Consider the following 12,055-nt stretch of genomic DNA (forward strand, 5'->3'; position numbering starts at 1 on the left):
AAGGAGGTCCTCCTTTGATTTAAATCACAGAGTTTGATTCCACATGCTGAATGATCATTCAGACCCTTTATTCTCGACTGATGTTTTTCCTATTCCAGGTGCTTCCCTTCCTGGCACTGGGGATTGGTGTGGATGATATGTTTTTGTTGGCTCACTCCTTCACAGAAACTGAAAGCAACATACCCTTCAAGGTACCTTTAAAAGCCTCTTCTCCTCTCTTCCCTTGTCCTGTCCTCTTTTTTGCTCTCTTCTGATTTGTGTCTTCTGTTTTTGTTTTTTGCTTTTGTAAAGGAGCGGACAGGAGACTGTCTGCGTCGCACCGGCACCAGTGTGGCTCTGACTTCCATCAACAACATGATTGCATTTTTCATGGCTGCTCTAGTACCCATCCCTGCGCTCCGAGCTTTCTCATTGCAGGTATGTTTTGCAGACATACACAGACACACGCCTTCACACACATGCGCGCATGCATAAACAAGCTGTACACAATCGCACACCATGAGGCCTTGGGCTCCTTTTAAAATGAAAGAGATAACTTAAAAGAGTTGACATTTATTCAAAGCAAGCAAAGCCTTTGTTCCTAGTTTTATTGCCACTGCACCTAGAGGGCCAACGTTTTTTGTGTGTGTATGTGTGTGTGTGTGTGTGTGTGTGTGTGTGTGCATGTCTTTGCGTGTAAGTGTGCATATATATTTATATATATATATATGTAATGCGCATATAATATGTATAATATGTATAATGGGGAATAATCAGAGCAAAGACAGCGATGAACAGACAGAGACAGAAAACGGCAGGGAGAGGGAGGGAGTGGACCAGTATATCACTGGGCCGTCAAGGCGGTTTTCTCTGATCTGTGACTAACTGTGGGTGGTCTGAAACACACAAGCTCGCACACAAATACACACACAAAGATGGACACACTCTGGAAACCACAGCCAGTTAGAATGTCAGCTTCAGGGGACGGGTGAGCGGGGAGGCTGTAGCTGAACTGGTTAAGGGTGATGGTTTTGCTCAAACTTTATATTTATATATATCTTTCTATATTTTTTTGTGACTTCTTTCTTTTCTTTCCCCTCCTGGCTCGCTTAGTATTCGTGGCTGGTGATTTAGAGAAGAGCTTTGCTTTACTTACTGTGGTGTCAGGAATTTTAAAAAAAGTCTTGACTCTTCCCAGTTGGGCTGGTGTGTCTGTAATTTTATATCCTGTTCAGTCTCTTCTTAGCTCTATCTTGCTCTTATTTCACTCTGTATTTTTTTCTCCCTCTCCCTAGGCGGCCATTGTGGTTGTGTTTAACTTTGCCATGGTGCTGCTCATCTTCCCCGCCATCCTCAGTTTGGACCTCCACCGTCGCGAGGACAAGCGTTTGGACATCCTCTGCTGTCTCTACAGCCCGTGCTCCGATCGCGTCATCCACCTCTCCCCTCAAGAGTTATCGGACGCCGGAGAACAGCCTCACACGCCAACAACGGCGCACACGCACCAGTACACTGCAGGCTCGACCATCACCACCAGCACCCAAATCACTACGACGGTGCAGGCGTTCACGCAGTGCGACGCGGCAGGCCAGCATATTGTAACAATTCTGCCGCCTACCTCACAGATTTCCACCAGCCCTCCTTCCATCATCCTCTGCCCTCCCTCCCAGCCTCAAGGTAAACTGAACTCTATGATGATTCTGACAATACAGCAATTTATGATACTGGAATGCTCATCTCCTGCTTGTATTTCCTCCTTTTAGCCGCCTCTCCTTCCCCCACCACCTCTGTGCCAGACCCCTATGGCTCCCAGCTCTTCACCCCTACCTCCAGCTCCACACGAGACCTCTTAGCCCAGGTGGAGGACTCCAGATCAGGGAAAAAGTGTGTACCGCTCCCTTTCCTGCACTGGAACCTGTCCAATTTTGCCAGGGAGAAATATGCCCCTCTGCTCCTTAAGCCTAAAAGCAAAGCAGCCGTGGTTGTTCTCTTCCTGTGCCTCCTGGGCCTCAGCCTGTACGGTACCACCATGGTGCATGACGGCCTTTACCTGACCGATATCGTGCCACGTGACACCAAGGAATACGACTTCATCGACGCTCAGTTCAAGTATTTCTCCTTCTATAACATGTACCTGGTTACTATGGACGGATTCGATTATGCCCGATCTCAAAGGCTGTTGATTCAGCTGCACAACGCCTTCAACTCAGTTCGATATGTGGTCAGAGACAGCGACAACAAACTGCCCCGCATGTGGCTGCACTATTTCCAGGATTGGCTCAGAGGTAAGAATTCAGAGTAATGTTATTTTGGGTTTGTTTTTTTTAGAGGGAGTTAGGTAATAACTTCTTCTTTCTGTCTCTTTCTGATAATGAGTCTGCTATTTAATGCATTAGGTTTTTTCAGACATGCTTTTTGCCAAAGACAACAGTGAGTGGGTTAATGGGTGTGGGGGTTACAATGTGCAAAGGGTGAGTGGAAGTTCAGTCATATTGTTAGACTGCATCCACCTGGGCTTAGAGGTGACGTACTCGCTCACAGTTTGAGGTCATAGGCTATCTTGGCATGTGTGTGTGTGTGTGCGCGTCCTTAGGCTAGAATGTGTCACAGATCCAGTGAAGAAGTAATAGCGATCAGGTCAATCTGATCCAGAAAAGGAAACTTGATATTTCACATTTTCAGCATCACTGCTCACACAGGCAGACATGCAGAAGAACTGTTATGATAACAGAAATCAAAGCATTTATAAATGACAGCCTCAATAATCCTCTCTCTTCTTTGTGTGTTCTACCTCACACACAGGTCTTCAGGCGGCTTTTGATGCTGACTGGCAGGCAGGCAGAATTACCGCTGACAGCTATCGTAACGGCACAGAAGACGGGGCTCTGGCATACAAGCTCCTGATCCAGACTGGCTCCAAGAAAGAGCCTTTTAACTACAGCCAGGTGAGTTAAAAAAAAAAAAAGATAAAAGGCTTTGTCTCATAATATCTTTGCTTGGCATTGTAGATGAAAATATGATCAACAAATGCTAATTTTTTCTCTAGCTGACCTCTCGTCGGCTGGTGGATGTCGAGGGTTTGATTCCCCCAGAGGTTTTTTACATTTACCTGACAGTCTGGGTCAGTAATGATCCCCTGGGCTACGCTGCATCTCAGGCCAACTTCTACCCTCACCCCAGAGAATGGATTCATGACAAGTATGACACTACAGGGGAAAATCTGCGCAGTAAGTCATCTGATTTTGGTCAGAGTGGATGCATTTAAAGGTGACTTACAGTGTGAATACAAAATCACTTTACCTTCTTTTAATCTCCTCTCGCAGTCCCAGCTGCAGAGCCCCTGGAGTTTGCTCAGTTCCCCTTCTACCTGAACGGCCTTCGTCAGGCCAGCGACTTTGTGGAAGCCATCGAGAGCGTGCGCACCATTTGCGATGAGTTTGGCCGCAAGGGTGTGTTCAATTACCCCAACGGATACCCCTTCCTGTTCTGGGAGCAGTACATTGGCCTCCGACACTGGTTCTTGCTGTCGATCAGTGTGGTGTTGGCCTGCACCTTCCTGGTCTGTGCGATCCTCCTGCTCAACCCCTGGACTGCAGGCATCATTGTAAGTGGATAGCTCTTCATCCTGCACTCCACTTTTTTATTCCTTCATATCATGCATTTTTCCACATCATTTCTGTTTTGTTTTTTTAATTCTCCACCTCATCCTAACTTAGCATCCTTAACCCCTTCCTCCCTCTCGCTCTCTTTATTTTCACCCTTCTCAGCATAGCTCAATAACACTGTCTAGGGGGCCCCTTTTTTCTCTGTTGAGGGCCAGCATGCACACACACACACACACACACACACACACACACACACACACACACACACACACACACACACAAGGCCCTTTGTTATTCTAATGTGCGCTCTGCGAGCCTAAAAAAAAAAAAGGAAATGCAAAGGAGCAAGAAAGGCTTTACCCTCCTGAAGCCTCTACCTCCAACTCTCTCACTCCTTTTGTCAAAGGGAGAGGGAGAGATTTGGGGACAGGACAGATCTGCCCAGTTGCGACCTTGGCCTGCACAACCCATCCATCAGGGATATTTGTCTGTACGTGTATGTGCGTGTGGGAGAGTGGAAAAGAGACAATCTGAGTGGTCAACAGATGGATAACATTTCACACACAAGCTGGTGGGACCGGTGGTCCTCAAAGACCCCAAACTCACACAGAAACACATATCCCCATAGCCCCATTAGGGGTCTGTAGCTCAACTACAGAGCCAGTTTCAGCAGGAATGCGTTTAATTTAAGCAGCGGCCCACAGCAGTGCTGATTGAGACAGCAACACAACACAGTCTCTCAGACAGAGAGGCACAGCTACGTGCATGCATGGTCTCCAAGCATCAACCGGCATGTGAAGGCTTCACCCAGCCTGTATGTGGTCGAGCAGTAAAACAGCTTTTATCATTTCCAATTTAACTATGCCCCAGCTAAAAGCCCCAGCTGGGATCAAAAGCTGCCGTTGGCCAGGAACTGCTTTCTCCTCCTTGTTTTCTAAGGATTGTTGTTGCTGTTTGTATTGCGGTGTACAGTAACACCCCACATGAAGGCATTCGAAAGCTGTGGCACTGCATTACTTAGCTGTTGTATTAAATGTCAGAAAACAATAAAATGAGCGACACAGGCTAAAAATCTTGTGGAAAAAAAATGAAACAAGATAATTTGCTATGGACAAGTAAATGTGAATGTGGTGCAAACACTTTGCCTTTGGTGCTGTCAATCTCTGGTGTTAAGCACCTATGGGAAGGAAGAAGAGAAAGAGAAAGAAGGAATATGGGAGTGGGCGAGGGGGATGGGATTAACCCGAGGGTGGGAAATTTGATCTCATGTCATTAAGATCTTGACCACAGGGTCAAAGATTCTGGCAGCAGGACTCCGCTCCATCTAGAAAGAAAAGCATTATCGTAGTTGAAATGCTTTAATTTTACAATCTCGTTTAGCCATATCTTCTTTTTTCATCCTACTGTGTTGGCTGGCTTAACATTTCCTGCACTGGAAAAGTGGTAACGCTAAATTTCATGTGTGCTTTTAGGTGTTTATCTTGGCCATGATGACTGTGGAGTTGTTTGGCATCATGGGTCTAATTGGCATCAAGCTGAGTGCCATTCCTGTGGTCATCCTGATCGCTTCCGTGGGCATCGGAGTGGAGTTCACTGTTCACATCGCTCTGGTAAGGAATGAGCAGCACCTAACCACCTAATCATACCTAATAGAAGAAAATGCATTACAAAATATTTTATTTATAACTGGCGAAAAGTTGGCTATTTTAAAATTATTGAGGTGTTGGCTTGCTCACTCATGGTGGCAACCTGCTTCCGTGCACACTCTACTGTCTTGTAGCATAGTGTTGTAATCCTCAACAAAACCAAATGCAGGAACTAGGGAGCTTGCCAAAGCCTCACCGCAAGCACAAGTTTTGTGTGATCGGCAAGATTTCCAACTCACTTCTCTTCCCCACCTTCCCCCCTCTCTCTTCCGCAGGGCTTCCTGACAGCAATTGGCAACAGAAACAAGCGCTCGGCGGTGGCGCTGGAGCACATGTTTGCCCCGGTGGTTGACGGAGCGATCTCCACGCTGCTGGGTGTTCTCATGCTGGCCGGGTCCGAATTTGACTTCATCATGAGGTAAGTGAGTGTGAGTGTTCATTCGGAAAGGTCATATGCTACCTTTAGAAGAATCAGCATTTTGTGTGGAGCCGGTTGTCTCATCTCACTTTGGGTGCAGTAGGAAACCTCACTTTGGAGGTCTACATGCAGGTGGAAGTCCTTTTTTTGTTGTTTTTGTAGACACACACAGAGACACACAAACAGTGACAAATAAGCACCTGGTTCTGTCACTCTGGGAGCGCACACACATCTGACTCCTCGAGCTTGGAGTGAAACAAATGGGGAAAACATCAAGGGTGTGTGTAGCAGCTGCTTGTAAACATGGAAGTGTTCTGCTGCCCACTGGGTGGTGTCTCCCTCTCACTCTTTCACGCTGTCTCTTTCACACATACACAGGGGAATCTGTAAAAATTCCTATCATCTGTTTGGCATTCCCGCCTTCCACGTTGGATGCCGTAATGAAAAAGAAGTGGAGCTAAATTTGAACTGGTCAGATGCTCTGCGGCCCACCAACAGACCCTCTGTTTGTGTGTGTGTGTGTGTGTGTGTGTGTGTGTGTGTGTGTGTGTGTGTGTGTGTGTAAGAGAGTCTACACTGGTGAGTGTACATTGTGTGCGCATCTGCTCTGTGTGCGTGTGTTTTCTACCACTGTTTCATGGTCAGAGTGGAAAAAAGGCGAATACCTCCATGTTTTTCAGCCGAATGTGGTCTCGGCCCAAACCCTAAACCACAGCCTTGAGCTCACAGACTGCAGCAGGCCTCCATGACATAAAAAGCACAGTTTTCTTCAGAAACGGAGACAGAAGCAGAGGGAGCAGGAGACGTTTTCTGAGGGTGGCTTCCGTACAAGGACATAAGGTCTTTGTGGGTGGCTAGATCACAGCCTGATGAGTAGATCTTCCAAAACTGTTGGATTACACTCATAAAGAAATGTACATATATTTAGGTACCGGTAGCGGGAATTTGAGAATACCTGGGAAGTTGGGTTGGAATTAAGGGTGCCAGAGCAAATTTCCAGTACTTTTTCTCTGCTCACGTTTTTGAGAGACAATTTTCAAAAAAACAGAGCGTGAAGGAGAGACAGAGGGGACTAGTCTCTGTTGGAGGTCTTGTTTAGCTGTAGCTGTAGCTGATTGGGGGAAGCCAAGGCTGGCTAGCTGGGGAGTAGCATAAATATACTGCTGTAAACATCTCCTGGCCTTGTAATGCACTGAATAAACAGCACGCCTAATTCAGCTCTGCTCAGAGACCTCTCTCACACACATACTTACGTAGAATGTGCATGCATGCAGGCAGGCCACAAGTCAGTGCGCGCGCATGCACACACACGGGTGTACACACGTGGAGAAACGCACATACGTACATGCGTGTAAGCGCTTACTGTCTCATTCTTACACACACACATACGACTCTGCAGGCCTGACAACGAATGGAAAAGATTACAGTTTATATAAACAACAGAATTCCTAACAGTGAGACGCTGTTGGAGGTCCCACCAACGTCTCACTCTCTTTCTTTCTGTCTCTTTTTCCGCCACGTAAAGAATTGTCATTTTGGGGTAAAAGCAAGTGAGCTCAAATGTGGACGCCATTCTAAAATAGTAATGATAATATTGATAAACTATTTATCATTTCGCCATCTGCAGGTGAATGCGCATTAATTCGATTAAGCATGCTTGTTAAATATGTGCGTCCCTGCAGGGTTTTGGCAAAGCAGCTTATGAATATCCTTCTGATAACAGAGGAAAATAAGGACAGCTGCTAGAGAGGAAAAGAGCAAACATATCAGACAAAAGAGTGACCTTTGTCAAGTGAGGTAGTAGTAATAATCACTGTAGTAGTCCATTGAGAGGGAATGTTTCCATAACACTTTGCAGCTATTATCCTTGTCCTTGTTGGCTTTTTTCCCTCATACCAACTGTCATTTTTTTCCCTCCCTCCCTCTTTTTTTTCTTGTTTTACCTCTTTAAGTCTGGCTGGTGGTTAGCATCTCACTGTCTCCCTGCTTTCTGTTAGTGTTTAAGTGGAGTCCTCTCTAATTTTCTTGGGGAGCTCTTTCTTGTGGCCTGCCTCCACCCCTGGCCTCCTCAGAGCTGTACAGAGATGGAAACACACACACATACACACACACACGCACAGTGTGAGCAGAAAGAAAAAAAGAAAACGAGCGAGAGAATATCTTGTAGCAGCAGCAGTGGAGGCATCAAAGCATGTTTTAGTTGGACTAAGCAGGGAATCAGATTTGCCCCCACCACCCAACCCCCTCGCCTTTGATACACAAACACTGGGCTTTCCCTGTATTCTTCCCCAGAGCTACTTCCCTTCCTCATGTGCCAACTATGTGTGTGTTTGGAGTGTTTGGAGCCGCACACACACGTGTGTTTTTGTCCATTTAAAGAAAAGAAAAAAAAATGTGTTGCATAACAAAAATGTTAAATAGAAAAATGGATAAAGCAAAAAAAAAAAACCCCAAAAAAACCCCAAACATTTGTCAAATGTTAAATGTCTTGTACTTTGTGTGAAAGTGTCATGAGCTTGGCTGACAGTTTTAATGCATCTGTATTTTAGCCAAATCCCTATAAAACTTAGCATGCAAAAGAAAATAGGATTAAATGAATTGCAGCTCTGTCACTGCACGTTCCAGTTGATTGAAAAAATTGCCAATAGGCTAAAGAGAGATGACAGACCTGCTCTGTCCTTTGGCATTTGTCTGATTTCAGGATGGTTAAATGCATTAACAGCGATCAGTCACTACTGCGTGTTACCGTTTGCTTTTATTCTGACACTGATTCTTTGTCGTGTCTGTTTTCGGTTCACGCCCAAACTAACATCTCATGTCTCTCCATCCTTCAGGTATTTCTTCGCTGTGCTAGCCATCCTGACTGTTTTGGGGATGCTTAATGGCTTGGTTCTCCTCCCAGTCCTCCTCTCCATGATGGGTCCTCCGGCTGAGGTCACCCCGGTTGACAATGCCAGCTGCCTGCCGTCGCCTTCTCCAGAGCCTCCGCTGCCTCCACCAATGACCCATCATGGGTACTACACAGGCCACCCCAACCCACGCTCTCGTCAACAGGCGTTTTCTGAGTCATCAGACTCTGAGTATTACTCTGAGTTGACCACTACATCAGGGATTGGGGAGGAGGATTATAAGTACTGTGAACGGAGTGCATACTTAGCATCGCACACCAGCGTTCCACCAGCAACATCTCATATACTGCTGGAAGCGAGCAAAGACCCGAGCTTCCCTAAACTTACGGTACGCTGCATGAGCACGCAGACAAATTAAGCTGCCCTATTGTTCATCAAATCTTCTGAAAGTTAACTGTAAACATTTCTTTGTTTTAGGTGGTGAAGCCATTTAGAGAAAATGCAACAGCTCCTGGTGGGAGGATTGAACCATTAAGTGAATCTTCCTACATTGCACAGTCTCCTCTTGGATCCCAGGTTACATGCTGGGATGAAAACAAGCGGGAGCAGCAGAGGGGCTCCCAGAGACTCCAGGCTCAGCCTGGCCAACACTTACCCGGCGACAGAGCCCACTTTCCTGGGAGGACTTTTCAGAGCGGCCCCAGGTTCCAGAACGTTAGAGGGCCTCAGCCAAACAGGACTAAAGGGCTGAGCTATAGCCATAGCAACTCTACCCTGCCAACACAACAAGGCTCCGCTGGGGGACCTGTTACTATGGTTACAGCCACGGCTTCTGTGACAGTGGCTGTCCACCCGACCTTGCCGGGAGCAGCATACCAAGGCTACATGCATGAAGGTTTTGACACGGACAGCGAGTCGGACTGTTTTGAGGCTGCTAAGAGGACATGTGGTGACAAAACAAACTTTTCTTCATGTAAAAGAGACTCTCTAGAGCTCCAGGACTTGGAAGCAACACAGGGCCAGACAGAATATCAGCTTGACAAGACACAAGGTGAGCAAAGTTTTCAGGCTTCTTTGTCACTGACAGTAACATGTGACCGTGACTTAATGTCCCCCGTGCCTAAAGTCTGATCGCTCTCTGTCTTCTGTCTGCTGCAGGTGAGCTGAGGATCCAGGCACCCAAAGACTGCTAGACCCTCTCACACGCCTCGCCCTCTCTCTTCGAATCTCTGGGCTACTCCCCAGAACGTCCACATGGCGTCACGTCACACATTGACAGCTGTACATAGACTCTAAAGAATAAATGAGAGGTTTTACTTCAAGGACGTGTTAAGACGAAAAAAATATTTCTTTTAAGAATTATATAAATTTATGAGTATATATTTTAATACTAAACAAGAGGGAAGCTATTTAAAAGAGTACTGTATAACTTGGGTATTCTCTTGTGTAAAAGTTCAGATGTAAAAGATTATCTTCAAGTGGGGTGGTTGATTTTATTTGTTTCTTTTTTGTGTTTTTTTTTTTTTTTTTTGGGTTGCCCCCCTGCACTGTATAGAATAAGAAATGTGCTATATGTTTTCACAAAGCTGAGATGTTATTAAGATTATAGGCTATTGAACATACATGGTCAGTGTTTTATTTCTATTTGTATTATGTTCCTTTTTTTGCTGCTACACTTCAAAATAATTTTAAGCAATTTGCCTTAAAAGAAAAATGCAGTACCCCTCCCTCCCCCTTCTCCTGTTAGCATCTATCACAGTGTTGCGCTGTGAGGTATTCTGTATCTGACAGACTCTCTGCCATAGTGTGCACTGTAAAAACTTACACAGCAGATGGTGTTTTCTTAACAGTAGTAACCGCCGTGCCTTCACTACATCACCCTTCCCCTGTTATCACAGCATTCAGAGCTCAGTATTATGTTGTAATTGTATAAATATGTTTTTATCGCTTTCTCTTGTCGAGACACAGAATGTGTACCACGATTGGCAGTGATTGGCTGACGCTTGTCACCATCTATCTGAAAATGGTCAAATCTGATCAGTCAGCCATCATGACACGCTTAATTCATATTGCCTGTGCCCCAACGGCCTCTGCAGTTTTAAATTACTTGAAGGAGCTTTGATGTCTTTTTTTTCCTGCAGTTTTTGTAAGCTCTACAGTGGGTGATGTTTACTTTTGTCACTTTAACAAAAGTGTCGTTCACCTTCTCGTATTAGTTTTGAAAGGGAATCTTAAAATTCACAAATGCAAAGGGAGTTATTTTAGTTTATTATTTTCTTCTCTTTCTTTTCTTTGCTGGCTGCTTTAGGGTTATTAGGGTCTCTTGTTATCGTGACCCTGTGCAATTATTACACGATGTAAACCGGTTTCAATCTAGTTAGCGCTTCGACACGCTCTGACTCACTTTTTTTTTTTCTAATGACTCACTCTGTCTGTTAATGCAAACCTCATATATGTGTCATGTTACATTTCTTTCATTTCATTTGCTTTACAGAGTTTCAGTTGTTATTATTCTTGTTCAGTATTGGTCTAATCACTGCCAGGTTAAATAATTGCAGGGAGAAACTTGCAGATCTATTTGTGTGTGTGTCTACGTGTGTGTGTGTCATTTTCCAAGTGGCAGCTTTGGTTTTTTTGTTTTGTTTTTTTATTTTGGAAATATGAAAAAACAGTCAAGTAGCTACTGCAGCTGAACAAAAACACCTTTCACAGTTTGATCACACCATAGACAGCCAGGAGGTGTTGTCAGTATCTGTGTGTGTGTGTGTGTGTGTGTGTGTGTGTGTGTGTGTGTGTGTGTGTGTGTGTGTGTGTGTGTGTGTGTGTGTGTGTGTGAATGTGCGGGTGTGTGTGTGCGCGCTTGTGGGAAGGGGGTGGGCGAGGGAGTCCTGCATTGATTTGTAGTTTATTTCAGAAAAAAATGTTAATGTCATGCCATATAAATTATTTATATTAAATTTTTATTTTTGTAGTTTGTACAGTTGTTAGTATCTAGACTGAAGTTCTATTTTTAAAGAGTAAATATATATTATATATAAATATATCTATTTGTGGCTGAGTTTGCTTTTATTTTATTGTTCTGTTGACTTTGGGGGGGGGGGGGGGTGGACTGGAGGGCGGGAGGTCATGGGAGGGAAGGGGTTCACAACACTTTAGAGCTGAGGCCTTTGTGTGTGTGTGTGTGAGAGAGCAGGAGGTGTGCGTGCGTGTGTGTGTGTGAAGCAGAGGGGGCGGTTGGAGGACCATGAAGGAGAAGGTGTGTAGGAGTCACTGTTACACCTTGTTTTTGAGTCTCCTCTTGGCCCTTCCTTCTTCATTGTCAGTTTTAAAAATGTTCTTGTCCACGTCTAAAACACTGTGACTTCTGAAAACTATGCTCAAGAAAAAACCCTTGTGTGACCATTATGTTCCCTCACCTGCTATAGAAATTTAACTAACAAAATAAATGGAATGAAAAAAAGTGCTTCTTCGGTCTTTGCCAGTCTTTGCGTGTGTGTATGTCCACCTGTTGCCCTGTAAATAAATAAAATGGGAGCACACATCTCACACACTGTGGCC

General features: G+C 45.0%; 1 protein-coding gene across 1 annotated transcript in view; it reads left to right on the forward strand.

Moving 5' to 3' along the window:
* ptch2 (patched 2) overlaps nucleotides 1–11,588 on the forward strand; it is a 28,302-nt gene extending 16,714 nt beyond the window's left edge. The window contains exons 12-23 of the mRNA XM_082513145.1: nucleotides 99–191; nucleotides 292–417; nucleotides 1,275–1,656; nucleotides 1,743–2,264; nucleotides 2,782–2,924; nucleotides 3,026–3,206; nucleotides 3,303–3,583; nucleotides 5,057–5,194; nucleotides 5,506–5,648; nucleotides 8,483–8,885; nucleotides 8,975–9,548; nucleotides 9,656–11,588. Coding sequence (XP_082369271.1) covers nucleotides 99–191; nucleotides 292–417; nucleotides 1,275–1,656; nucleotides 1,743–2,264; nucleotides 2,782–2,924; nucleotides 3,026–3,206; nucleotides 3,303–3,583; nucleotides 5,057–5,194; nucleotides 5,506–5,648; nucleotides 8,483–8,885; nucleotides 8,975–9,548; nucleotides 9,656–9,690 — 3,021 coding nt within the window. The 3' untranslated portion in view covers nucleotides 9,691–11,588. The remainder of the gene's footprint in view (nucleotides 1–98; nucleotides 192–291; nucleotides 418–1,274; nucleotides 1,657–1,742; nucleotides 2,265–2,781; nucleotides 2,925–3,025; nucleotides 3,207–3,302; nucleotides 3,584–5,056; nucleotides 5,195–5,505; nucleotides 5,649–8,482; nucleotides 8,886–8,974; nucleotides 9,549–9,655) is intronic.
* Nucleotides 11,589–12,055: the final 467 nt, after the last annotated feature.

This window comes from Aulonocara stuartgranti, assembly GCF_965226115.1.
Source record: "Aulonocara stuartgranti genome assembly, chromosome: 18".
NCBI lineage: Eukaryota > Metazoa > Chordata > Actinopteri > Cichliformes > Cichlidae > Aulonocara > Aulonocara stuartgranti.